General features: G+C 47.3%; 1 protein-coding gene across 9 annotated transcripts in view; it reads left to right on the forward strand.

Annotated features, from left to right (window-relative positions):
• The first annotated feature begins 7,246 nt into the window (after positions 1-7,246).
• PRRC2B (proline rich coiled-coil 2B) overlaps positions 7,247-25,285 on the forward strand; it is a 51,893-nt gene continuing 33,854 nt past the window's right edge. For 5 of the 9 annotated variants that reach the window (XM_026101810.2, XM_026101815.2, XM_026101814.2 and 2 more), the window contains exons 1-5: positions 7,247-7,439; positions 21,612-21,779; positions 22,807-22,984; positions 23,208-23,310; positions 24,332-24,404. In XM_026101810.2, the coding sequence (XP_025957595.2) occupies positions 21,665-21,779; positions 22,807-22,984; positions 23,208-23,310; positions 24,332-24,404 (469 nt within the window). In that variant the 5' untranslated portion in view covers positions 7,247-7,439; positions 21,612-21,664. Of the gene's footprint in view, positions 7,488-8,302; positions 8,326-21,611; positions 21,780-22,806; positions 22,985-23,207; positions 23,311-24,331; positions 24,405-25,285 lie in introns of those variants that run through there. The other 4 variants (XM_026101811.2, XM_026101812.2, XM_026101813.2 and 1 more) reach the window with 4 other exon arrangements.

Below are 25,285 nucleotides of genomic sequence, written 5' to 3' on the forward strand. Positions count from 1 at the left end.
CATAACTGGACGGACTAAAGCAAATGAAATGTCATTTTGAAAAGACACCAGTTATTGTTGCTAAAATAGCCACATCAGCTCTGCAGAGTTTTGGCTCTAGTGCTGTTTGGGACAGCTGCTGATCCTCAGATTTAGAGCCAAATAAAAGACTGATGCATTGCGCAGTCCAGTGACCCCTTATGAATTGCCGCAAAAGTCAGTCAGGTTCATCTAAGTCATGTGTTGGCTTTCTCAGAAACATTCCTTGTGGTTTTGAGACAGGCTTTCTAGGACCCTACATCAAATAACTGGACTCTCATACTTGTCCTGATTTTTTTTTTCCTAACCTCTTTGAAAAGCAGGATTTGACAGAGGGTAAACAAAGGTGCTGACGACAAAAGCAGACACCTTCCTAGCAGTGTTTTTCAGCGTGTTCTGGGAGCAAGTGCTGCAATGAACCGGTCCTTGTCTGGCAAAGCTTCTTAGTACCTGCAGCTACATCTCCCTGTTTTCCCTCTTTTCTGAGTGTGTTGAAAACTTAGCATGTCACCAGCAATCTTTGGAGTCTTTTGAAGAATATTAACTGCCTCATCATAAGAAAGATACATGGTGCTTCTTGATTTTTTCTTGACCCTCTTGCTGTTTAGACAGTCAAGGCTGTGTGAAGGCTTCAGCATGGATGTAGTGAAAAGGAGTTTGGGCTTTAAAAGCTGCACTGAGAACAGCCAGACTAGCTGCTGAAGATCACAGCCAAAGGAAGAAGCACCAAACCAGGAGCAGCAGCAGGAGTGGCCTTGTTCTGCAGAGTTACACGCAGGGAAAAACTGAAGTCATGGCTGATGAAGTGTCTCCAAAATACTTGCAGTATCAAGCAACTGGCATTTAGTTCTCATTGTAGGCAGAGCTTCTCACTAAAGCCAGCTGAAACCAATCCACTTCTCATTGGAAAGATAGTTTCCTCCTTTAATCAGCCCTGTTTTAAGTGATTTCATTTTTAGTGCCTTAAATAGTCATTTTGTTTTGTCCTCCAGGCAGTCGGCATTCACTGACTGAGAATGGTGTAGGTCTGCAGACTTTAAAAGGACAAACAATAGTCTGGCAAACAGAAATGCTTCGTTGGCATCTTGATTTTATACAGAGCCTGTGATTCCCACAGGCCAGGGCAGGACAAAGAAAAGGAACAACTTCTACCTGACCAGCAACCAAGAGGAGCAACTGCTTCAGTCTGCTCTTGCTCAGGATAACTAGAAAAAAAACCCCACACGAATAAGACTGTGGCTGGGGGCACCCTACCTCCCCCCGTCCACGTGAGAAGGAACCGGAGGCAGTGGGTCCGTCCTGCCCCAGCAGTGGGATTTGGTGGACGGTGAGAATGGGAGCTGGGGGGAGATGCAGGACCTCTAGAAGTGGAGATGGCTGGACCTTCTCCAGGCATCCCGAGGGAGGGGACATCAAGAGAGCGACCACTCGCCTTTGCGAGAGTAAGAACAAGGCGGCCAGCCTGGCTGCACAGCGTGCGGGAGCAACGCAGCGTGTGCCTTGCCTGCATGGGGCACTCGGACCGCATCCTTCAGCAGAGGTCTAGCCAGGGAAGAGAGAGCTAGAGACCATCAGTCAACCACGGATGCCAAAACCGGATGATACTCAAGGGGGAAGAGGACTTGGGCAACCAAGAGGCTTGTTTCTCTCCACATACGGAAAGGACGCATTGCGTGTGAGCAGGGGATTTCCTTCTGCGGCTATTTACACGATGGAGCAGGCTGGAAAAGAAGGATGCTGTTCAGTGAAAACACTGAGGTTCTGACACTCGTCCTTTGATGCACAACGAAAACTTGACATTTAGGGATTCTTATTTCCAGACACACCAGCAAGAACAAGGCTGCCCAATGGTTAGAGCCATTCAGGTAGAATATTGGTCAAGTCTGAGGTTTGTCTTAACTAAGGCTGAAGGGCATGCTTTTTCCCACTACGCTGTAAAATATATCTCTGTACGTATAATGCTTCAGCAGTCTCAGGGCCAGAGACGGACCGATTCGGAACAAAGACTTGGATGGACATCTCCCACGTTCTCGGAGAACATGCACCAGGGCTAGGCCATGGACTGTCCTGGAGACTTGTTTTAAACAGCAGCTCTATCTTAGACCTGAGAAGCATTTTTGCCAGAATTTATAAATTTCCACAAAAATGTTATTTTGGCAAATATGACATTTTCTCATGATAGAAACACTGCTTTGAAAAACTTCCCAATCAGTGCCAGTAAAAATAGTACTTGACAGTTATCTGCTCTCTACCCCATCAAAAAGAAAATAAATTTGTCTGATCTCCTGCTGTTCCCTCAGTGTTTGTACAGTGACTAATGCAATGTTGAGATGCTAAACGCAAGTAAAAATGCTAAATATGATGTCCCACTAGAACACGCTAAGAGACAATAATATTACAGTTTAAAATACTTTCCATTTGTATCCTGTGGCCTATCACTAGCAGTAGCTAGTTGATATGTGTGTTTTTGCTTGTTCTCTTTCTATGATCAGGACTTACAGCCTTTATTTCACTTTTTTCTTCTCATCAGTTCCCACTTCAAGGCAAGCAGTTGTAAGAGGGACCCTGCAGAAGCTCGTTTTGCTAGCTCTGAATGCATCCCTCCTCATGGTGTAGCGCACAGCGATAAGGCAGCACCCTGGGAACTGGTCAGCTATCCATACGACATAGGCTGGGATAAAGCCCCAAGAAACTCTACAAACTGAGTCTCAAAGCAGAGCTGTCATAATTGCATTGCAAGTCCACAGATGCTAAATCAGATGTACAGGGGGGCCCATGCCATCAGCTAATGTAAATGAGAGCAGGGCTGCAGTCTTTGCTCTCCAGTGTGGGATGGAGGCCAGAACTCCTAGGTTTTCATGCTCTTTTCCTATTCTCAGAATTTCATACTCTATTCCAGCTTAGGGAGGTGAGACACGCCAGCTTCCCTGCTCCTCCAAACACACTCTTTATTCTCTTTAAAAACAGTTTTATGAAAACATCTCTATTGATATTAGGTCTCAAATGAGAAGGGAAAAATAAACCTTGTATGCCTGAGATATAACCTCCCTTTCTTCTGCTTGAGGTCTGTCTTTCAAAGCATTTCCTTATATTTGGATAACACAGCATCATAAATGGGATTACAGAGAACTGCCAGAGCTACTCATGTCTTCTCTCCTGCATCACATATATGACAGCTAAATTCTCTCATGTTCTTGCTGACTGGCTTTTGGGTCCTAAGGCTCCATTCACTTAGTCGCAGGCTTCAATTTCCCTGTAACCATCTCAGATGAGCTAATGAAGTCAGTGCAGGCATGAGGCACTTCCTGATTTAGACACAACTCAATCTGAAAAGGATGTTCATGCTTCAGGGCCTAAACCAGCTCCTACCTCATGGGATTAGAAAGAACATTCTCCCACGGATGAGCTATGCTATGATTGTCTGCTGCCTGCTGCTTCTGCAGCAGCTGATGTTGGCTGCTGTCTCAGATAGATGGAGACTAGAAGGACCATGGCCTGATCCAGTAAGGTAAATGTATACTTTGTATGTGCTGAATGGCCTCTGGATGGGGAAGAGAACAGGACAGCTTTGCTTTTCCTAATGGATTGTGGAGCTGCGTGAGTGAACACCGGGGCAGTAAGGCCTTGTCTTCTGCTGCAGGCTGCAGCTGAGCAAAGTGATAACAAAATGGCACAACAGCATTTAGCCTTCAGTTTGCTCTGCTGTAAATCACTCCACATGATGCAAGCCGTGATTGGGGATTTATAGATGTAGAGCAGATGTTTGAGGAAGCCGTAGAATAATTCTATTATTTCTAGGAAGCCTTAGACCACAAGATGTTTCTGCAGATATAAATTCTATACAAGGGCTGAAAGCCCTCTAGCATGGTTACTTTCTATTTGACAGGATTCTTCATTAGAGGAAGGACAAAGCACACAACAGGATTCCTGCGTTCACCTGTAATTAATCCTGGGAAGATGAAGCAGGAGGTTCTGAGTTTGACTCTTTTGTCCATGGGTTACTCTGCTCAGCTTTCTGGAACAGGTCAGAAAACAGAGTAGGAGTCTTTCCAGAATGGGTCCTGTGTAGAATTGTGCATTGAACTTCATCCACATGAAACTTGTTCTTCAATCTCTGCCCAAATCTCTTCTCACTGTCCTCACTGCTCCCCCACAGTTCACTGCAGGTCTAATCCCACTGGCTCTAGTCTTACACCAGTTGTCCTGATTTATACACAGGCCAGTAAAATGTCAGGCAGGTCTTTGGAAGAGCAGCATAGGAATTCATCAGCTTATGCCAAGGTCTGGTGGTATCTTCAAGGACCAGGGATGCAATGGAGCCACCCTCTTCCATTTGGTGGCAGGGACTGACAATGTCTTTTCATTTTTCAGATCATGGACAGCTCTGCACAGAAAAGAGAAGCCCAGTCTTGACGCGCTCCTGGGCCATGAGTCTCTACAAAGCTCCATGGAGTTGACTCTGGCACACTGCTAGGCACAGGTGGAAAAGCTGTGAGTTTGAGTGTGGGGGCTGTGACATACTCACCTGATAATGAATGTACAGTTGTCTTTCATTTGTTTATTTTGGCTTCTTGATCTCCACACCGGGTTGTGTTGTTTTCATCTTTAATTAGCACCTCTATTCCCTTGGCCTTGGATTGTTGCCTTGGAGATGCACAACAGACCTTTGGAGACCCGCTCATTACAGCAGCAGGTATGCATAAAGCCAACCTGGACAAGCCTGTGTGAGTCACCTGCTGATGGTTTGGGTTGTTGATGGCTGCATGAATGTATGAAAGTGAGGTGATCCCACAGTGCCTGATTTCCCGAGGGGTAACATTAATGGCTTTGGTTATATGTTGCTGTTTGGCATCAATAGGACGTAGTGCAAGATGGTGCACTCTCCTCTCTCTGCTCACCAGCTGATGTGAGCCGTGATACTACAAGGTGCTGCACAGCAGGGTGGCTGAGTGGAAGGAAGATGAGACAAGACTTGAGAGGGGCAGGAATAGAGTAGAATACTTTGATATCCAGGAAAGGAGGGGATGTGACAGCCAGATGATAGTTTTCAGCAGTGCTGGTGAATCTCTTGGTAGCTCAGTGCCTGGCAACTTCGATAGCCTTGCAGATCAACTGTAGGAACATCCCATATGGTCCAGAAAGCTGCTCACGCATTTCCTCCCTCTGCACTGGTCTCGATGACTGTGTTTCAGATGAGACACATCCCTCATCAGCAGTAAGCCAGGTGCCAGGCCTCGCTCTGTTCCTATAGGCCGGGGAGGGGGGGCATTCCTCCTGAAGCATTGCCTACACCAGGGAAATCTTGCACTGCAAAAGCTCTCTAACACCACCTTTCCTTGGCAGGGAAGGGCATGCAGCGTGACATTGCACGACTAGTAACCCATGGATAAGCTAAGGAATGAACCTGGAAGAGGCCAGCTCCTCTGCTTGTTCCTGTCCCCTGTGCCCTAGCAAAGTCCTTCACCCATTTTACACTGGGCACGAAGCTACTTGTGTACCCCGTGGGGTCAAAAAGTCCATGCAGCCCTAACAAGGTGAGCTTGACATGCTGAAGTGTATCTCCCAGCTTACCTCGTATTCACATACCCCTGTCTGAAGTGCTCCAGTACTTGTCCCCTACAGCAAGAGACTCATAAATATATATATATGTATGTATGTATATAATATATGCTTACTTGGATGTTCCAGTATTTCTTCATGATTTTCTGAGGCCTGTCTGTGACTGTGGTGCCCCCTGCAAGATTGCTTAAAATAGGCAGAATTTAGAAACTTCAGTGCCACCTTAAAGGCAAAGCGAGGGTATCATCTGATCTCTGTTGAGATCCTGAAAATTTTAAGTAGATCTTACTGAGGATTTTTAGAGACTTTTTTTTTTAGTGTCCAACCAGAGACACCCTAAAAGGGCCTGTTCATCATTTTCAAAAATTGCGGGATCCTCCCTAAAAGTAAATACATACGTACATACATACATAATCTGGCCTTTCATCACAAAACGCCTCATGTAGCAGCATATCACACCGGCAGACACCCCGTGTGAGTTTGTTACAAAAACAGGGAAGGAGAATTAAAGGAAAAATGAGTTTGCTCTTAAGTGTAAAGAGATTACATCCCCCCATGTAGCTATATCGGATCCCCTGGGCAAAGGAACTCCTCTGATGGCTTCCAAAACAAAACAAAATGACCAGAACATTTGCAAGGATAAGACTGTAAATCCTGAGGCCTGGACAGACCCGGGTTGAAGAAAGAGCTGCCCAGCTAACCCCAGCTTGCTTAGATCGACCCTTCCAGGTTAACGCACCAGCCCTGATCACCAAGCAGTTCAGCAGCTGCACTTTGTAACAACCTCTACAATGTTTTTATGGTAAATTTCTTGCCAGAAACACTGTTTGAATCACGTTGACCTGAAGCTCTCTTCAGCCCAAAGAGGAACTTTTGCCTCGTGAGGCTACTCATGTTTTAGGGCTAGGTAGAGTTTTGCAGGACAGGAGCAGCTGCCTTGCTCTGCTGCATTCATTTCTGTCGTCATTAACGAGAGGACAAATTAAATAGTATTTCTGGACTGAAATCCTCCCAGAGAGCAGTGCCTTTTGGTCGCCTTCGAACTCAGAAAGCCGAGGAGGAGCGCGAGGCAGGCTCCTGGGTCGGCTGAGACGTGGGGTGGAGGTGGGAAAGGGCCGTGCGCGAGTGGTGTCCACCCAGTCCGCCTCAGCGAGGATGCGAACCCCAGGGGAGATGCCTCCTCGAAGAGGGTCTCCCCGAAGCGGCACCCCGAGCCCACGCAGCCGGGCCTGGACGAGGGAGTTCGGCCCTCTGCCCGGGGGGGTTTCCCTCCGAAGCCTCTGTGGGCCAGAGCGCAGCAGCCGGAGGGGCGATGGGGGCACAGCACGGCGGGTGGGATCTGGTGGCTTCTCCGTCCCCCTGCCCACCCGCTCCATTGGGGAAGGGTGGACGTTGGGGAAGGGTGGACCACCAGGGATGGGTCTGTGGGCGCCCTTCGAAGCCGGCTCCCGCCGCCTCATCGGTTCGGGAGGGGGAATATCTCCCTCACGGCCCTGAAGGCCGCTCCGGGGCGCGCGGGGCCGCGGCGCTGCTCCTCCCTCGCCTTCCTCCCCTGCGCTCCTCTCCCTCATTTCCCCCGCCTCCATCTTAGGCCGGCGGCGCCCGCGGGGCCCTGCAGGCGGCGCTGTGGTGCGGGCGGCGCGGCGGCCTCCCGCGCGGGGATTGACAGGCCGGGCCGGGGGGGCGGGAGGAGGAGGTGGAGGAGGAGGAGGAGGAGGAGGAGGGAGCGGCAGCGAGAACCCGTATCGCCCCGCATCCCGCCGCCGCCGCCGCGCAATCCGCCGCCATCCGCCGCGCCCCGCGCCCATCGGCCCTCCGCACCCGGCTCCGCAGGCACTCCCGGCTCCCCGCCACCACCACAGGTGGGTATTGGGGGCCGGCGGCGGCGGCGGCCGCGGATATTTGGGGCGGTGAGTGGGGCCCGGGGGGGGGAGGCAGGGGGGAAGGGAGAGGGAAGGGGAGGGAGAGGGAAGGTGGGACGAGGCAGCCTTAAAATGGAGCCGGAGCCAGCGGCTGCCTGCGGCTGCGGCACCCCGCGCCCCGCCGTAGGGGAGGCGGCGGCGGCCCCACGGCGAGGCGGGTCCCCGGGCCGGGGGTGCGGGGCCTGGCGGTGGGGGCAGGCGCCGAGCGGGGAGGAAGAGGAGGGGGGGCGGCCCCATGTTTAGGGCTGTTTTAACCGCCTGCGTTTATTGTCCCACCCCCGCGGGGATGGGGGCAGATGTGGGGCCTGCTGCCCCCCCCACCCCACCCCCCCAGGCCCCAGTGCGGGCCCGCAGGGCTGGCTGTGCCGGGGGGGTCCCGCCGCCAGGCCGGGGGAGGCCTGGTGTGCGGTGTGGTGTGTGCCCCCCCCCCCCCCCCCCACCGGGCCGCGGTGCGACACGGCCCCCGCGGAGCATCCCGCGGGCGGGGACCCCCCGGGGGGCGCTGCTGGCCGCAGCCCGCCGCAGAGCCGGGTTGTTTTTCCTCCGCGGCCTTCGCGTGTGACACAAAGATATTTTTGTCGCGCTGCGTGTGTGTGTGTGTGCGCGTGTGGCTCAGCAAAACAAGGGGGCCGGCATCCAGAAGGCTCGCTTGTTTTGTTGTTGTGCCGGAACCTACAAAAGGGTTACTGAGGCCCAAAGCTGAAATGCGGTTTGGTGCACGGGGTGGGGGGGAGGGTCACTTATTTATTTATTTATTTATTTATTTTTACGATGCAGCTCCCGAGCGTGGAGAAACGAGGATGTAGCCTGTGTATTTTGGGGCTCGGTAGGTAGCTTGGGAAAGATCTTTTTGTTTTAGGAAGGAGTTTTGCGTCCCTGAGCTCGTGGGAGGGGATGTGCAGGAAACCGGGAAGATCCTAACGCCGGTCCTGGGACGCGTGTCCTGTGCATCTGTTTGGCTTGGTGGATAGCTTGTGTCCTGGGGTTGGTTCTGAACTTCTAGGGTCTTCCTTAAGGTGACAACAAGCAAGCCCCTCATCCCCCACATCAAGCTGACCTACCAGGTTTCGATGAGCTGGGAGTTCTGGGTTTCATCAGGGAAGTTTTGGGTTTTTTTCCCCCTAAACATAGAAGAGGGTGAGGAGAGGACCCAAGATTCTGGAGGACGTAGCCATCGCTTGTTTTCGATATCAACCCATGAAATATTAATATATAAATCTTACTAGTATTCAGCATGATAATACATGATAAACATAAATGTTGAGCTTAGTTATTTTGTCTCTTTTTAGGAACAGGTATTAAATATAAGCACAATGCAGAGCCGACATCATCTGCTCTAGTTTACTTCAAGGGAAGGCATCCCTCCCCTTCCGGGTTGGACTGGAGGTTCGTGGTGGAAGTTGGCTTGTCTTAGACCTCTTCTTGCAGTTGCGTGCAGGGACCCAGAGGGTTGGGTCCTCTCGTGCTAGTGCCACATAAACAACTGGTCCCTGCCCTGGAGAGGCCAGATCTGGAGAATCAGCTCTGGACAGTGGATTTGTCAGATATAAACTTGCAGGGAGGTTATCTGTACACCTGCCATTTCCGTGCCTTTTACACTTTTAAATATATTTGGCATTGGAGTAGTTTAGTGATGTCCTAAAAGCCAGGTGCTCTGGGACCAGGGACCTGGGAGAGGGTAAAGGAAATTAAGACAATTTTCTGAGGGTGAGATTTGAAGAGAGAACAGAAAGTGATAGTTGCAGGATGATTTCTGTTTCAAAGGTTGAAACACCTACCTGTATTTTTCACTTTAAATGAAATATTGTAAATGGACCTCAGTTCTGTTAGGAGCTCATCTGGGATCTCAGAGATCCTTGTGGAGTCATGGGTGATGGTGTTTCTTTCAGGATAGTGGCCTACAAGGTTTTTCTTTATAGTTGACTGACTCTATTTTTGGGGTAGATAAACAAGACCTCTTCTTTATGACCTCTTTGAAAGGGTCTAGTACTTTCTTTTTACAGTTAAAACTGTTAGATTAAAAATCGTACTAATTGTTAGACAAATCCTAAGTATTGCTTGAGATTGCTGTTCTTTTTTTATTTATGTTTCACAAAAGCAGTCCAAATACATCTGCTGTTAGCTGTATTTTAGTTTTGTGCTGAATTTGGTATGGACATTGAATGTAAGTTGTTTAATTTCTTTTTTTTATTTGTAGTTACTTTCACTGGTCTGTTTTTCTGTACTGCTTGAGAAGATTAGATGTCACACATTTTGGGACATTTTCAACAAATATGTTCACCGATATTAAAATAAATTTCTATATGAATTGGACTTTTCTTTAAAAAAAAAGTAATAGTAAAGCACTGCATTTTATGCATGTTTCTGAAGTCTTCATTATATAGTGCCTGTCACATACTTTGCATGGAATTTTTATTTTTTGGTTGAGAGCGCTATTTTTGTGGAAGGAATTTACCTTATTTTTCTAAATTCGGAAGATTTTCTTATTTGCCATTAAGTCCCACAGTGCATTTTTTGATAAACTGTGCATCTTTGTTGTTGTTTCCATGACACCAAAAAATGAAACTCAGCCAACCTGTCTGAAGCAGGAAAAGTAAATAAATAGACTACACAAATACTGAAAAGAAGATGTAGGAGCTAAAAATTCTTTAGATTTAATAAATATGAATAATGTTCATAAAGAGTTTTATTAAACTTTATAGTGACATTTTAATAAAGCCTTTTATTAAAGCTTTCTGTAAAACCTAACTTCAAAGGCTAATTTCCTTGAACAGCATCCTTCTATAAGTAGGGGATGGCATTAAAGTCCATACTTGTCTTGTGCCTGACACAGCGTGCCTTGATATTTAGCTGAGCAATGGTATAAAGACAAATAATCCTCCGTCATCTTGTGTATGGCACTGCTGCTTTTGCGTAACTCCCCGTTCCTGCGCTGCGTCCTCATCCTGCAGGCCATCCCGCATGGAGTATAGCTAGTCAAAGTCCGAACCGTGGTTTTGGCATGTCTTGCAGAGCCTCCAGCATGCCTGTGATGAACAGCACAGCACCTATTAGATTATCCATTAGAGAATTACCTGCCTATTTAGGATTCAGAAGTGTTAGTTGCTCAAGGCCTCTGTTGTACTTACCTGGGTAATTGAAAGTGTTTAAGGGCAAGCTGGGCCAACTTTCTTAAGTGCTGCTGCACTGAAAATAATAATTGTCTTATTTTTCTTTTATGAATATTCTCGAAAGAGATGTTGTAGCAGGATTTCCACTTGCAATTGTGTACTTTCTTGCTGTTGTATGAATAGAAAGGGTATGAACAGGAGGAACTTCTTGAATACAGGATAGTAACAGTAATGGGGATGGAAAGGGAGGGGATGTTGCACAGATTGGGCTTCTTCCTATGGTCATCCCTTCTCCTCTTTACTGGATTCTCCATTTATTCAGCAGCCTGGCAATGAACATGTTGCCTCAGTATCAGTCCTTGCTCTTCCGCTAATCATGCCTTGTAAATGGATTTTGCTTTTCATGTGGCACTGACTCATTCTCTTAATAGGTTGATAATTTCACAGCTCCCTGTCACTGGTTTGTTGTTTGGAACAGAAGAAATACAAACGTGCGTCTGTCAGGCATTCACACAACCAGGTGAAGGCACCCAACAGGTAAAGGCTGGGGAGTGCAGCTTTTCCCTTCCAAAGAAAAGCTATTTGTCCAGTTCTTGAAATTAGGTGACTTTGTTGTGAAAGCCATGGTAGTGTACTCCTGGAAAGGTCCTCCTAAAGGATGTTGTGCAGATATGTGCAGAAACAGTCTTGTATGGTTAAAGAGATGGGAGGTTTTCTCCCCACGGAAGGAAAAAATGGTGCGAAAGCAAAAAATTGTATTACAATGTTATGCCTCACTGAAGTGTAACTTGGGCTTATTTTTAGGAGGGACCGTTAGTAACTTACACTAGTATTCAGGATGTTCTCTGTGCGCAGGCTTCCTGTGCAGCGGTGACTGAGAAACGGAGCTTGTGAGCTGCATTTTTTAGAGCAAAGCTGTTAGGTGCAGAGCTGTAAGTCCTAATTCTTGTTTTGTCTTGTTTGTTTTTTTTTTTATTTTTGTCTTAGGGGGTTGGTTTTTCTGTTTTTTGCCTTGGAGCTGTGTGACCATAGCTGAAGTGGGCTGGAGACTGTTCTGGTAGCAGTGGGTTATTTTGTATTTACCTGTGGCATTGGTTGTGTGTGAATCTGCTTGACTAGCTGTGCTGTGGGGTCTGTAAGGACAGAAGGAGGTATAGATGTCTTGGAAGGTGTACGTGCAGTCCTGCAGGGGGTCATTGTATTTACAGCCAAAATGCAGTGTGTGGTTCTGAACACTTAAATTATCAGGAAAGTTCTGGTAAACTGGAAGGGGCAAGAGAGTGTACTGCTGTATCTGAGATATTCCAGGTGTTAACTTTTGGAGGACTGATGAAAACGATCGTGCTTTGAATGAAAAAGAAGATGTAAAGGCCTGATATCTGAAATGCGCAAATGTGCAAGAGGGGAAGGTGGGCTAGGCAGAAGTGGGAGGAATTACAAGAAGAATGTCAGGAAGAAAGTGAGGACTTGTCCGGATCCTGTGGTGCCATTAGCAGGAGAAGAACTCTGTTGCACTGTAGTACTTCGAACGTACAGGGGCCTTAATTAGCTGTCAGGAGCATCCTTAACAACCTTAGTTTCAGATGAGTGGCACTTATGAGGAATAAACTCTACAGTATTTGCAGAGTTAGCACCCTGTTGGAAGAGATTTGGTGGAGGAACTCTTCCTGGGTAGCTGCTGAGACATTTTGAACAGGAGTTGTAATGATGGTGCTGCAAGGAATAAATAGAGATAGGTTTAAAGAGCCTGCACTGGGGCTGTGTCTCCCACATGTGCTTCTTGTGTGTGGGGAATATAGAGATTTTTTTGGAAGAGTGCTGCTGTGGAGTAGGTTCTCCAGCTAGTCCTACCTGTATGTGGGCCGGGAGCCAGCAGAAAGCCCTGAGTGCTCTTGTTCAGAGTTTGCAGTGGGCTGTGAAGCAGGCAGGGGAGTGGGGACATGCTCAGAAATGTTTCTTTGTCGCTGAAACTATACAAAGTGTGCTTTTGCCTTAAATAACCAGAGAATCAAGCTTCCACCCAGCAATTGAAACTTTACAGCCTGTTGTTTAGGAGTGTATTCATGAGACTTGAGCGTTATTACAGCATCAATGTTCTGTATCTGAGCAAAATGCTGCCTTCAGTGATGCCTGAGATTCTGTTGCAGTAAAAGTGGTGTGTGGGGTCATTCATCTAGGAGATGTTTACAGTGTTCCCTGTCTTGGCATAAATACCTTCTTCTGGAGCATTCCCCTGAACCAGGACTTCATACTGCCCTTGGCCTTACAATATTAGGGAGGCAGTATGATTCAGAGGGTGGTTCCTGCCCCAGAAAGTGGGACGTGAAGGGTCTGTTTCTTGCTTTGCCACTCAACAGAGCTGCATAATTCTCTGTGGTGTCATTTTCCTATCTGGAAAATGGGAGTAGTGGTACTTACACACCTTGTCCGCGTTATGCATTGAAAACATTTATGTAAACTAAAGTACTCATGTCTGCGAAATGCTCTCACTTCCTGTCTCACTCTACATAGTTTGAATGTCCTGTGCATAGTAAAAAAAACTGCTTTTCTGGAGAGTAAACAGCTCAGAAGACCTCTCCTTCCTCCACGTATTGAACCACGTGGTTTATAACATGTTGCCATTTCTTACCTTTTTGTACCTGTGTCCTTTTCCTATCAAATGCCCCATTGACCATCCTCAGCGTTCATTTGTAGTGCAGATGGCTCCTATGAGTAGACTACTTGTAAGAGGGGTTGCTGTGAAATGCTGCATTGCCCTGGTGGTGTTAAAATTGGGGAAGCTCTAGGAATATTTACTAGGAAACTTCAGTATCCACAGTGCATGTGAACTGTGGCCGTGTCTGAATTGCTTGTAATCTTATTAATAGTTTGAAACAACCACGTCAGTCTTGATGGCTGTAGGAAATTCAAGAAATCTGACACAGAAAGCTCTATTCATCTCTTGCCAGGGCAGCTTTGTACCCTACAGTATGTGTATTGGTACTGGCTTGTCTCACTTTAAAGGTGCCTGTCGGAGGACCTATCATCACTACCTTGGTGAGGAGATTTTACATTAAGATCAACAGGACTTGAGAAATCTGCTCAGCAGGACTCCACAGGAACCTCTCCCTTGTGTGTGCAGTGGAGGGATTGGCCTTTATTGCCTGCAGATTCATAGCGCTGGGTTCTGTCTCTAGTCCTCTCTTTGGGAAAATAACCTTCTGCGCGTAACCTGAGTGGGAGCCAAGGCCGTAAAGTCAGCAGGCAGCCCGAGAGCGCGGAGAGGCGTTATACCAAAGCCCAGATCTGGTGGAGTGGGACTCATGGCACAAGGTGAAATTGCCCCCTCCCGATGTGATTCTTCTGGAAACTGCAGAGAGAGCAGTGCTGCTTACTCAACAGCAGATTGTATTTGAGTGGAAGGAGCTGTATCTGGCGGGGGGGAAATTAACCCTAAAGACTGCCACATCTGCTCTGGTTTCATCTCTTGGAGATGTGACATCTCTGACTTTTTCTCTTGTTTGCTATAAAGCCTGTGTTCACTCTTAAGAGCTGCAATAGCTTCTGAAGCTTTGGACCCATTGAAGGATTTGTGGAACGATGAGTGTGTGATTTCAGTAGAAGAATCTGTGGTCTGTCTTCAGTATGCCTGTGTGCTCCAGCAGCAGTCAGGTGGCTGGATTGCAGTTCTTTAGTTGGTTCTTTGCCCTGTTTGTGTAGGGCCCTCCAAGGTGAGCTGCTCCTAGCTGCTTAAAGGCTTTCGTTTGGGTGCTGGAGCTGGCAGCACAGGTATTTCACCTAGCTCGCTCTTGCTGCATCTCACCTGGGCTATGTAGGTATTCTCACTGTGATGATTTTTAAGAGCCTGTGTGATAGGAATGTGAGGACTCCATTTGGAGTCTTTCTCTGTATCTTTGTCTGGAAGAGGTTGTTCTAGACATGGCTGAATCGCTGCTGCAGCACATTCTCTCCTGTTTGACTCCTCTTTATAACTTTGCTCGTTTGTGACTTTTACCCAAGAGCTGCATTTTCTTTGAGGGTCTTGGCAGTGTGGGTTTGGGTGGCTATTATGTTCAGAACTGAGAGAGAAGTCCAGGACATGTTGGGGGGGAAGGGAGAGGACAGAAGCCTGAGCCCTGGGACCTCTGTTACTGCTTAGGATATTACTTGAGCAGTGTTTTTCTGCCTCAGTTATCCAGCTTGTAAAATAGGGCTGATAGCACCCCGTTACCCATCAGCAGATCCCTACCAGCCACTCGCTGCTGCTGTTGCTCAGATACCTAAACGCCCAGTGTACCTTACAGTTTAGCTGAATCTTGCCAGGAGCTTTTTTAACAGGTTTTGCCAACAGAGCATCATGCCAGGGATTTCTTTCTATTTGGATTTAAAATGCCTGCTCATGAACAGCCTTGTTGCTTTGGTGTTGAGGGAACTGGATATTGTAGCTCTGTATTCTCCCTGGGCATTCAGCTCTCAGAGGAACCTGAGCAGGGCAGAGTGGAAGACAGAAACGCCTTAGATGCTGTAGTTAGTGTGCTTCAGCTCTGGGTGTTGGTTGTGGAGGAGCCAGATCATAAGTACAACTCTAAGGGTAAAGATTTGCATTTGAATATGAGCACTCCTTTGTGCATGAGGCAGCTTGCAAAGCCCTAGGTCACTTCCCTTTCCTCTTGTACCTGAAGGGTTGGGGGTTGGATTTGTTGAAGACACAAGTGGTTCTTGCTTGACTTAGCTGCTCTGTCCTTTATGGTTTTGCTTCTGAAACGTGAAACATTTGTGTCTTGCCGAAAAGAAAACGCCTACAGGAAGTCACTGCTTCTGAGCCTGGTGAGGTTTATAGGTGCATCAGAGTCAGTTTGTGCTGGGTCTGATCGTATTTAACACCTTGCCTGGATGAGAGAGCAAACAGTATAATACTGGCATTCAGTGCTTGTGGATTGCTCTGTGCAAGATACTTTTCCCACCTCCCTGTGGTAATTGATTCCTGATTCTGAGGGGTGTGAAAGCTCTGCAGTGCAGCCTCCTTAATGAGAGATCCAGTTATTCCTTCTTGATAATCCCATGCTAAGGGGCCTGCTCCATCTTCACATAATGATGGGGCAGATGGGTAGAAAACTGCCACCGTTTCTCTGGAAGACTGTTGCTGATGGATACTGCTTCCAAGGAGAGGATTAACCACACGCCTTAGGTTTTCTGCTGCTGTTTGAAAAGGAGGGGGAGTTTCATGAGTAGCACCTCATGGGCTGTGGAACAGCTTTCCTGCTGGATTATTTATTTATTTATTTATGCTTTGTGCTGTAGTCTTGTGTCCAGAGGATGGACTATTTCTTACCTTTGTCTGAGTCCTCAGTTACTGGAGACCAGGGCTCCTCTTCAGGTTGGGGCGTTGGCTGTCCAGTCCTTACAGAAGCCATCGCAGAACTTGTTAATGTTTCCATATAAATACAGTTAAGCTCTTCTCCAGACTTCAGTCTGCATTATTTGTTTTGCAGTAAGCTACAAGTCCACCCCATCTGGCTGCTTTTCTCAGCTCCCTGCCCTCCCAGCACTGGGAAAGCTGTTTAGCAGGGAGGCAAGGCATCTGCAGTTTTCAGGCCAAACCTGAGCTATGGAGAAGACTTGTTTGCCCTAAAATTGTCCAGTGATTTGGTAACAGGAGTTGTGATTCCCAACCTGTTGGTACATTTATATGTTGGGCAACAGGTGAGGTTGCTGCAGACAGACTGAAGAAAATAAGGTCAGGTCATCTTATGTGACAGCAGGGGGTGAGGAGGGCATGGCCTGTCTTATCACTGCCTGCATAGCTCCATGCTGCACTGACTAGAAGAATCTGACTGCCCTCTTCTGCTGCAATGCTCAAAGCCAGGGTGGCCCAGCGTAAGGAGCGGCCCGACGATGGGGCTGGCCAGCCGACAAGTCTCCTGGCAGGCAGCTTTCAATGTCGTTACTCAGCTAGCAGCAGACCTCTGCAATAAATCTGGGGAGATGTAAGCCTGGTCTCCCACTCCCTGTTTTTACAAGGAGAGAAGATTCATGGGAGATGCAGAGAGAAGCTGAGATTGTGCAAAATGAAAGAATAGGTACTGCCAAATACACCTGTTCAAATACTTAAGGAGTGGCCTTGTGAAGCAGGAGCCACCTTTGCTAAGGGGTGTCCATCTTTTCCCTGCACACACTAGACTGCTGACTTGTCTCTCCAGTCTGGCAGGATTCGGTGCCACATCCAGGATCTCAGCCGGCCCTTTCTTCAGACGTACCAGCAAATTTTAGCAGCTCCCCATCGCACTGAAAACAATGCAACAGAATGTCAACAGCTGGCTACTTGTGGCCTAGTCTCTTGCTATAGCCTGTCTTTTCCTCGCAGCTCTTCTTCATTGATCCTACTGACTCTGTACTTGGACACTGATATTTTCCTGTTGGTCACCTCTTTACTAACTTCTTGCAGTCTCTCCTAGGAACTGGGCTTTATTTGATGCCTTCCCAACTAGGCTGATAATCCCTGCTGCCTGGCCCAAACAGGGCTCCTACAGGATATAACCGTATCTCGCCCCAAGCCCCTGGGGTAGCTGGTCACACTGTATCACCAAAGCTGTTCTCAGGGCAGCCTGCGATACCTCTCACCACTGAGGCAGATGGCGACCATTTCACAAATGGGCGATTCGTGGTGGGATTTGTTCCAGGAGAAGTGATGGAGTCTCTCCCTGTTGACAGATAAATGTTTAGCTATGAGAAGTTCTAACAAAAAGTGAGCGTGTGTATTTAAAGACAAGTGAATGGCACTAATCTTTGGTAAAACTATACCTGTTTTTTAAAAAGCTTCACATGACCAGTAACATTAGAAGCCATAATAGATTTCAGTTTAGGATCAATTCCAAACACTTTTTTACTTCTCTCTTCTGGAAATACAGTTCACTTTATGCAGCCTGTGAATTTTTAACAATGTGAATAAAACTTCTGGTCAAAAATCTATCTGCTTATGGAGAAAAACCTTTTGACTGTTAATCTCTGTTCTGTTGCTTTGTTTTGTGTTTGTGGCTGCTGCTGTAAAATGAGCAAGGAGCAGAGGTTTGCAGCAGAGTCTGTAGTGGTCTCAGGTCCTTTAGCTGAGTGACTGCTCGGTGGTGTGCGAGTAGCTGACATGATTCCTTCTAGAGTGTGTGTGTTACCTTTCATAAATCTGTTTGCCCTGCTCAATTAGGGCTGGCTAACTTCCAGGTATTCAAGCTCCATTGAAGTCTTGTGAATAAAACACCAGCAGCCCAGCCTCTTTCATACATAGATTTACAAAGAGCTTTGCAGACAATCCTGTTTGTCAGGAGTCTCTCTCCTTGGCTGTGTTTTCAGCTCAAGGGTTTCCAGTTGTTACCAGTGCCAGTAACTCAAGCTTTTTGTATGGCTTTTTGCAGGATGGGCTCCCTGTGCTTGGTGGATCCCTGCTGTAGCCCTGACTTGCATGCTCTGTCATTGAAAGGGCCACTTTTGCTCTCTGGATTAGAGCATACCCCTTTAAAAGGGAGTTGGGCAGGATGAATAACAGCACATCACATCCAAGGCAATATGATGAGGGTAAAAAGATTCCTGGTTGGCAGAGCTCTTAGCCCAGGAAGCAATTCTGGTGCAGCTGTTTGCACCCTAGGGCCTCTAATTTAACTAGTAACATTGCCGCATTTTCTGAGTCCTCTGTGACACTCAGTATTCTGCACTCCAGCACTGTCACTGGATGTTACAGGATGTTGCTGCTCCTGAGAATGGAAATCCAGCTAAGCTGCATGCTAAAAGTGATAGCAAACATTCCCCCGGAGACCTTCATAAACCCAGTGAGAAACCTTGGAGAAATGATAGTGAGAATGATCTTGATTTCCCTGTAGTGGGGGATAACCCCTTTCTTCAGGGGCAGCTAGCAGACAGGGGGAGTCTGAGCAGAGGCTTTGGCAGGGCTGTCTAACTTGCAGATGTCAGCATGGGTAGGTGCCTTCTGGCTCTAGTACTCCTAATGATAAGCATGCAGGATAGTAGTTCAGTTCTTAATGAACTTGACTTTATCAGCATGGCTTCGGTCTGCAAGACTGGAAGGCCTTTAAGATCCCTGCCTGAATTCCCTGTCTGGCTGTGTGATGGGAAAAATAGGCCAGTGGCATGATAGCCTTTGGAGGTGCAGCTCTGTGTACCCTTTCTGAAGTGCTGCGGGTGACCTGGCTGCTGAGTGATCCCCTTAGCTGATGCACCAGTGGGTTGTGGCTCAGCTCTGCTGCTGACTGGTGTTGGGAGGGACAGGCAGCAAGGTCCTGCATGTGGGGTGGCTCTGACCAGGCCCAGTGCTGCTGCTGGCTCTTTGCACAGTGACCTTATTTAAATAGTAATGCCTCACCTCCCTGAGGACTTTTTTTCCCCTTTGGAGCAGACTTGTTTTCCCCTTTGGACCGCGCAGATGGTGATACGTAACACATAAACAAAGATGTGTTTCAGATTCTCAGCTTCAAAGCACTGAAGGAGTTCAAAGTACACCGTGAATTTCCCTTGTCCAGGCAGCAGTGGTGGCTGTCCCAGAAAGTTTGACAAGGGGCTTTTTCTCAGCATGTCCCCAACTCCTCTGCTCTGAAGTGACTGTTTATTCCATCCTCATCCTTTAAACGATATGAGATGTAATCAAGAGGCAGCTAAGACCCAGTTACATAACTGGTCGTCAGGGTTTCTCTTTGGCAGCGTTACTCTGCTTGCCATTTGCTTACTGACTTTCAGAAACTCAGGGCTTTTCTGTTAACTAGCCTACTCCTGAACTTGATGTGACATTTCATTTTTTGTAACACTTAATAATTTTTGTCTGTCGTTTCAAGTTTTCTGAAACTCGGAATGGGTTTTCTTGCTCAGGATTGTGTGAGGTTGTTGCAGGATCAGCATGGTCTGGACAGGCCCCGAGAAGGCTCCCACTGTAGCGCTTTTGTTTAATGTACCTGTAAAAACAGTGGCCACGCTCTTGCCAGCTCGGCTCAGGACTGGTTTGCAGCATCCTCTGCTATTCTGCTCCGGTCCTGGGCTCCCCACAGCTCTGCCAGTTCAAACAGGTCGTTGTTTTTCAGTCCAGCATCCCCTTTCCTGCCAAGTCGGTGCTAATCAGTGTTCTTCTCCCTTTCTCTTTTATGTCTGTCCTACTGATAAAATACAGTGGAAAGGGGGGAATGAAGGGAGGAGCTGTTGTTTTCTTTGGCAGAAGGTGACCATCTGAGCAAAGATTGAACCAGGCTGGAGCCAGAGATCTGTTTGCTATTCTGCAGGAAAAGGTGTCTGGAGATTGCCGGTCAGCCCTGTGGCCTCAGCAAGCCTTCGTGCTACTGCCCCACCTGTCGATCTGGCTAGGACAGCTGTGGGGCTTCTCGTGGAGCCTGGTGTTTTTCCTGAGTATCCTATGGCTGCTATTGCTGAGCGGCAGAAAATATTTTTCTCCCTCTTTTCCCCCACCCCGCTGCTTGCTGCCTAGCGCACTGATTGCAGAGCTGCTTGCCCCTGCCAGTTGTGATTTAAATCCTGCAATGCAGGACATTCAATCCATGGTGCCAGGTTTATTGGTCATAAACTTGCCCCCTGGCAGCTGCTTTTAGATAGGCTGTACTTGGCTGGTTGCAGGTGGCAGCACATTCTCAGGTTGGCTGTATCCAACATGTGTTTGTGGTCTGTGCTTATTTTGTGTATAATGGTGATGGCCTAATCCTCTTACCTGGAAATCATGTTTGATAAGGCATTACTGGGGGAAGTTGTAGCCTCTGGTCAGAGACAGTCTCCTTCAGAAAGAGTGATGAGGGATTTCTGACTGCATTTCAAACGTGCTCTCTGCTGAGTGAGGTTCGGAAAGGATGAAAGGTGGAAGGTCCAATATATATAGCCTCTCGCTATGCCAACACAGGGAGTTGTATCCATGAGATGGGACCTTAGCAGATGGTATAATAAAACTGCCAGCAGTTTTAGGCCTGAAGTGGAGAGTTTACACCAAGGAATCTATATTATGCATTAAAAAGCTAGATTAAACCTTTAGATTGGAGAAAACTTAAAACAGTGAATTAATCTTTAAAAACTGAAAGAAAACATATCTATTGAAAGTGAGCAAGGTTTATTTTCTGTTTGAGGTAAACATTTCCTTCAGTGTTCATTCTCCCCATATTTTAGCTTTGCCTTAGTCCCTGAGAGCCAAAAAGAAAGCGGAGAAACTGCCTGTCTGAGGGAAGGCGTTAATCACAGTTTGTCCAGGCAGAGATCAGAGTGGAAAAATTAACAAACTACATCCACTATGAGAAGTACCTTTGGAGCTAAAAACGGTGTTGAAGGTGCCAGCAACAAAGTGTAATCTTTTTCATGAAGTGCTTTCAGGCCCCACAGAATAACTGCTGAACCCCAAGGCTCAAGAATCTGAGCCTGCTTCATTTGAACCTTTTTTATAGACTCCTTGACTCTTTCATGACTAGCAGATTGGGAAAGAGAATTTGAAGAAACAAGTGCCTCAGTTACCTTCAGGTGATTCTTTCAAAGCATTAATTGCTGGTACGAGTCATTAACCGTAGTCAGCGCGGAACCATAATCCCAAACCTAACAAACCCAGCTACCAGTACGTCAGTGAGAAATCTGATGATAAATTCCAGCGTTGTAAAGAAATGGTCCTTTCTCTTTCATTTACGTTTAGGGATACTTGTGCCTACCTGCTTTGTGTTAGCCTTATGCTTTTAAATCAGGGATTGTGTCGACCATCCTCTTCTGTATTCTCATATTTAAAGGAGTTCACCTTTTTCAACACTGGAGTGGTAGAAGAAAATGATGCCACCAGAAGTGTGTTCCTGTAGTTAATTTCATTTAGTGTCTGAATCTCAGATCCCACAAGGTTTAGCTAAAGAGGAGGAGGTTGAAACCTTGTAACTTAGCGTGTCTGCTCACTGAATCTGTCTGTAATTCTAACAATTGTGCATCTGTTTTACTTTCCACTTATCCAAAGCTAAATAATCTGTTTGATGGCATTTCCCTGGTTCTCTTTCATTAAAAGGCAGATCGGGAGCGGCGCAGAGAAATTTCCTTACTAGATGACATTTCATCGCAATGTCCGATCGTTTGGGGCAAATAACCAAGGGAAAGGATGGGAAAAGCAAGTACTCGACTCTCAGCCTGTTTGATAAGTATAAAGGAAAGTCAATAGAAGCTATCAGAACTACAGGTAAGGAATGTCTTGGGAAAGCTCCTTGGGGTTCTTCTAAGACTGTCGTCACAGAGCTAATTGGGGTTGTTGGCCCTGTGGATAGCATGTCCAGTGGGAAGCAGCTGAGTTGCAGAGCTGCATGTCCTGGTGCTGCATCCAGCCCTGTGTTACATTAGGACTTCAAGGGAAGTGTCCATGCTTCTTTGTGCTGCCGAGCTGCTGTTATGGTAGAGACATGAAAGAATTTTGGCAAAGCACTGGGGAACTGTTGGCTCTATGGTTTAGCCTGTGTCCTTGCTGCCAAGTGGACTGGCTACAAACTTGAGTGAAAGCCTCCTTAGGGCCACAGGCTATACCAAGACTGGGCAGTTAAGCTGACTGTGGAGTGCCTTAAGTGTTAGTCGGACCTTGTGTATAGGTGAGAGTCAAGGACTGGAAGCCTCTAGGGAAGAGCCTGGGTTATTCTGCAGCAGAGACATTCCCAGAAGTGGATGATGGGATCAGAAAGTGAAAACAGATTTTCTGGACTGGCTCTGGATTGGTATGGGAGTAGAAAACAGAAGAAAATACCAGCTTAGTGAATGTGATCTGGTGGCTCAAGATGGAGGGCCTAGAATTCAGGGCTCCTGGGTTTTGTTTCCAGTCTGTCTCCTAATACGTGGGTTTGGATTGCCGCTTTTCCCAGCTGTGAAAGGGAAATGGTGATTCTACTTTTTAAAGTGGAAGAAAAGTATCTGTGCAGGTAGCTAAAGACTCTGGGCATTTTCAGTTAGGGAGAATTTTTGCCTCTGCGTCCTTGGCCCAAATCTCCCTCCCCACTGTTGTAGGAGGCTGTCTATCAGCTGGCTGCTGCAAAAGAGACAGCTGCTTTGCAGTGGTCCTGCAAGTAATGATCTATGTGTTGACTCCGTGTCACGAATAGCAGTAGTGGCGCTGCCTGCTGTACAGTTCTGTTGGGATTGCATCCAGCCACAGAATGCTAATTGAGGTTACTTAGCTAGCAGGATCTAGCCCTCTGTGACCTGCCCTGTTCCTTTCTCCCTAGTTATTCCTAGACATGGCTTACAGAGTCTTGGGAAAGTTGCTGCTGCCCGGCGCATGCCACCTCCTGCAAACTTGCCTAGCTTGAAGTCTGAGAATAAAGGAAACGACCCCAACATCATTATAGTACCCAAGGACGGTACAGGATGGGCAAACAAGCAGGATCAGCCAGACCAAAAGAGGTAGGCAGAGCTGCTCTTTGAGTTTTGTCAGGAAAGCAACAGCAGTTGTGTACTGCTGGGCTATGTCTTGGACCTTACGGGGATCAGTTGTTCTCTGTTGTCCGAGCGAGTGCTGAGCTAATGTGTTAGCTGGATCTTTTAGCGAACGCTATATTGCCAGAGTTGTTTGTCTCTCATCTTGCCTCCCTTCCCCTTTGATCTCACCTCTGCTGTCTCTTTCTAGTTCCAGTGTGACGGCTGCACAGCTGCAGGAGTCGCTGCCGCAGCAGGGTTTGCAGAAATCTGTCTCCAATTTACAGAAGCCGACACAGTCAATCAGTCAGGAGGTAGGCGCAAGCAGTCTCTGTGACTGCCACCCTGTTTCCCCTGTGCCTAGGCAACCTGAGGGTTTCCTTTAATTGTCAGTATTGTCCTGTGCAAGTAAGAATTGGTGGATTATAATTCACAGAACAGCTCCTGTATAATCAATTCTTTTTGCAATAGACTGTCTTGACTCAAGTCACTATGCCCCGGGAATGCTGTGCTGCAGTTAGAGTATAATTCTGTGCACGTTTCCCCTGTACCTTTCAAGCCTGTGGGGAAAGTCTAGCTTCAATCTAGAAAGAATGGCTGGAATGTGGGATGGCTGGTTAGCACTTGTAAACTATTTTATTTGGGGTCTAATTCAAGTGTCGCTTGGTGACAACAGATCCGGCTCTTGCTCCCAGCCAAAGGCCTGATGAGACTTGATAAGAAGAGATCTGGTCATGTGGGAGAAGTAGCCAGTGTCAGGACCTGAAAAAACTACTGGCAAGTAAGAAAGCTTCCCCAGAGAGTGCAGGGACCTGGCCCCTCTGTGCTGCTGACTTCACACTTTTAACTAAAAAATTCCCTTGAGGTTCAGGGAAATCAGGACAGGAGTTATGTTCTGAAGAGAAGAGTGGTTCGTGCATGAGAAAGTAGGGTAGCCTTCAAGCTGAGTGTAGCATGGAAGAAATCTAGAAGATTGAGAGGGACCATTTGGGAAAATGTGGCAGAACAAAGGGAAAGCTTTATTAGAGGGAGGAAAGCAAGAGAGATGATTTGAGGAAATAGTTGGTGAAGGTGGTGCGAGGAGGAGAGATCAGAGGCAGGGCAGAGAAGAGGATTTCCACTGCAGCAAATATATAGTGCACTGGAGTGGGGAGCAGTTGGCTTCAGTCTCAGCAGGAAGCTGGGGAGACCTGTGGTATCCAGTGACACCTGGGTGACCTAGAGGTCTGAAGCCTAGTAGATACCATCCAGGAAATGAGGAACAGTCATGAAAGTTCACTGATCTATGGATTGTTGGGGTTTTTTTTTTTTTTTGGTGTTTTGTTTTGTTTTCAGAGTACAAATTCAGTGCCAGGTGGACCAAAGTCATGGGCACAGCTGAATGGAAAGCCAGCAGGACAAGAAGGTGGTGAGTATGATAAACAGAAATGGAATTTGATATGTGCCTGCTTCTCCTAGATGGGCATGAGAGGGGGGTGGACTCTATTTCTCCTGGCCTCCCTGTCTCGACTGGTGCAGAATGGGATGCGGCTGTCTTGGTTACAGTGCAGCGAGGCATAGAGAATACTGAGCCTTTTTTGCATCCGTGTAGCGTGTTGGCTGGAGGAATGCAACAGCTTCAGTTTAAGTCTGTCAGTGCAAGACATGGGTTGAACAGAATATATTCCATCGCCCTCAACCAGAATGGTTCATGCACGTGGCTTGGGAGCAGCAGGGAAGCAGGGAGTTCTGGGAGCTGAAGGCTTTGAAGGAGAGAGGAAATGTTTGTCCCCTCATAAGCAGCTTCCATCAGCCTTGAGCAGTGTGTAAAGAGGTGCTGAAAACAGAGTGGAGGAGGGGAGGGATTGGTTTAGGAGATGGGAGCACATGAGGGAGACTGGAGATGTAGCCGTTTCCATGGGTAGTAGCATGGGGAACTTAACTTAATGAGGTGGTCGAAAGTGAGGCTGTAACAATAATATCCAGAGAGGCTTTACACAGCATCCTTGGGCCAGGGGTGTTACGGTGTTGGTAGGTGGAAAATGACATCGAAGATGCTTCAGGATCCAATTATTTACACCTTGGCTGAGGCCTTTCTATTAAGTCTCCCTGACTCACTGTGTTGCTAATGGCTTCTGCTTGACTGAGGATCCTGGAGCAATGTTAACATAAATTGGAATTTTTAGTTGTCTTTGGATGCATCCATTTCTACACAGGAGGTGGTTTCTAGCTGCAGTGAGTTCTGTCATTTAAACTGCGGTGAGAATAACAGCTCAGTTCCACTGTCCTAATGCGAACAGACCTGGAACC

The sequence above is a fragment of the Dromaius novaehollandiae genome, chromosome 20 (genome assembly GCF_036370855.1).
Source record: "Dromaius novaehollandiae isolate bDroNov1 chromosome 20, bDroNov1.hap1, whole genome shotgun sequence".
In the NCBI taxonomy this organism is placed as follows: Eukaryota; Metazoa; Chordata; class Aves; order Casuariiformes; family Dromaiidae; genus Dromaius; species Dromaius novaehollandiae.